This window comes from Galeopterus variegatus, unplaced genomic scaffold (genome assembly GCF_000696425.1).
Source record: "Galeopterus variegatus unplaced genomic scaffold, G_variegatus-3.0.2 Scaffold9960, whole genome shotgun sequence".
Lineage (NCBI taxonomy): Eukaryota > Metazoa > Chordata > Mammalia > Dermoptera > Cynocephalidae > Galeopterus > Galeopterus variegatus.
In genome coordinates this window covers 27,327-28,842 of record NW_007736071.1, presented here as the reverse complement: position 1 = coordinate 28,842, position 1,516 = coordinate 27,327, and the positions used below count along the sequence as shown (strand labels likewise).

Sequence of the window (1,516 nt, the reverse complement as noted above, 5' to 3'; positions counted from 1 at the left end):
AAAAAAAAAAAAAAAAAAAAAAGACCAAAAAAAAAAAAAAAAAGACTAGGTAGACCCCAAGCGCATTCACACCGTGTGGCTGGGAGAATTGCCACCTCCCTGAATCTGCACCACGGGTAGGACCGAGAAGGCACATTAATTCTGGAGTGAATGGGGCTTGTTGCCTCCTGCACTTCCATAACTGAGAGTTCACCTCTGATTTTGTTTAGATTTTCTACAACCTTCATGAATCGCATTTAATTGATTCCCTCTCTTTGTTTTTCTCCCTGCAGGTTTGGCCGTAAACTCTGCCTCTTAGTTACGATCCTCATAAATGCTGTGTCTGGAGTTCTCATGGCCGTTTCCCCAAGCTATACTTGGATGTTAATTTTTCGCTTGATCCAAGGACTGGTCAGCAAAGCAGGCTGGTTAATAAGCTACATCCTGAGTAAGAATGCTCGTAATTGCTGCTGTGTGCTCAAGGGGACATGGCTGCCGGGACACAGTCAGTGGGGGGTGGCTGTGCGGAAAAAGGACCTGCCTCAGGCAGCGTCGAGAGATTTTCTTTCTGTATCAGAGTGGTTTCTAACATCATTTCCATCAACTCATTCTGCATTCTTCCTATAAAAAAAACAATGCAGGCAGAAACAAGAGCAAGCATCATGCCACCCAGATTCTTAGATATCTCTTGGAATTTTTGTCTTCTGTACCCTGGAGTATGATATAGAAAAAAAATCGAGCCTACCAGTCCTATTTATAAAGAAGATTCAATGACGAGATATATGATAGATCGTAAGGAACTTTAATGCTTTGCATAAACATATTCTAGTAAACCGTGATTATCCTCAATTTATATATAAGGAAATTGAGAATACAAGCACTGTAGTCAGTCTAGGTTATTCAGCAAGCCATGTGTTGCACCAGGAGTGTAATTACATCCTAGTCACTGGTAGCCAGAGTTATGGCTAAGGGTCACAGAGTGCAAGAGAATATTTGAGTTCTAACAGCATGGCAAAGAAAAATCACTGCCATAATTAGATCTTGAGAATTCACCTCATTATTACTTTCCCTTTGGCTACATTCAAATAACATCTCTATGAAGGGAAATGAAGACTTTGAAATTAAAATAATAATAATAAAGCTCACATTACACATGAGAGAGCTAGAATATGTGCGCTTACAATTTTACCTGGCAAAGTTAATGTAGTGAATTCTGTGAGAGGAAGAGGAGATGGTGCTTAATACTATTCCTGCCAAGGTAGACACCTGTTTATAATAAATGTTTCATCAACGAAGGAATTAATGTGTGCAGCTATTCAACCAGTGATTTGGTTTCTAGAATACACAATGTGTAAAATATGTAGAATTGTATAAAAGTCAATTTCAGCAAAAGTTCATCTCGGCCTCCTCCCCTTCTTCTCCAGTCCCTCTGAATGTCCTTGAATGACCTTGTTACTCAACCTCTCTACCCACCTCCCTCAAACTCATCCATGACCCCAACCACTTTGAAAGACAGACATTTCAAATTATTGGGAAC

General features: G+C 39.9%; 1 protein-coding gene across 1 annotated transcript in view; it reads left to right on the top strand.

Moving 5' to 3' along the window:
- Positions 1–1,516, top strand: part of SLC22A2 (solute carrier family 22 (organic cation transporter), member 2) — a 32,432-nt gene that overhangs the window by 7,047 nt on the left and 23,869 nt on the right. The window contains exon 3 of the mRNA XM_008593999.1: positions 273–427. Coding sequence (XP_008592221.1) covers positions 273–427 — 155 coding nt within the window. The remainder of the gene's footprint in view (positions 1–272; positions 428–1,516) is intronic.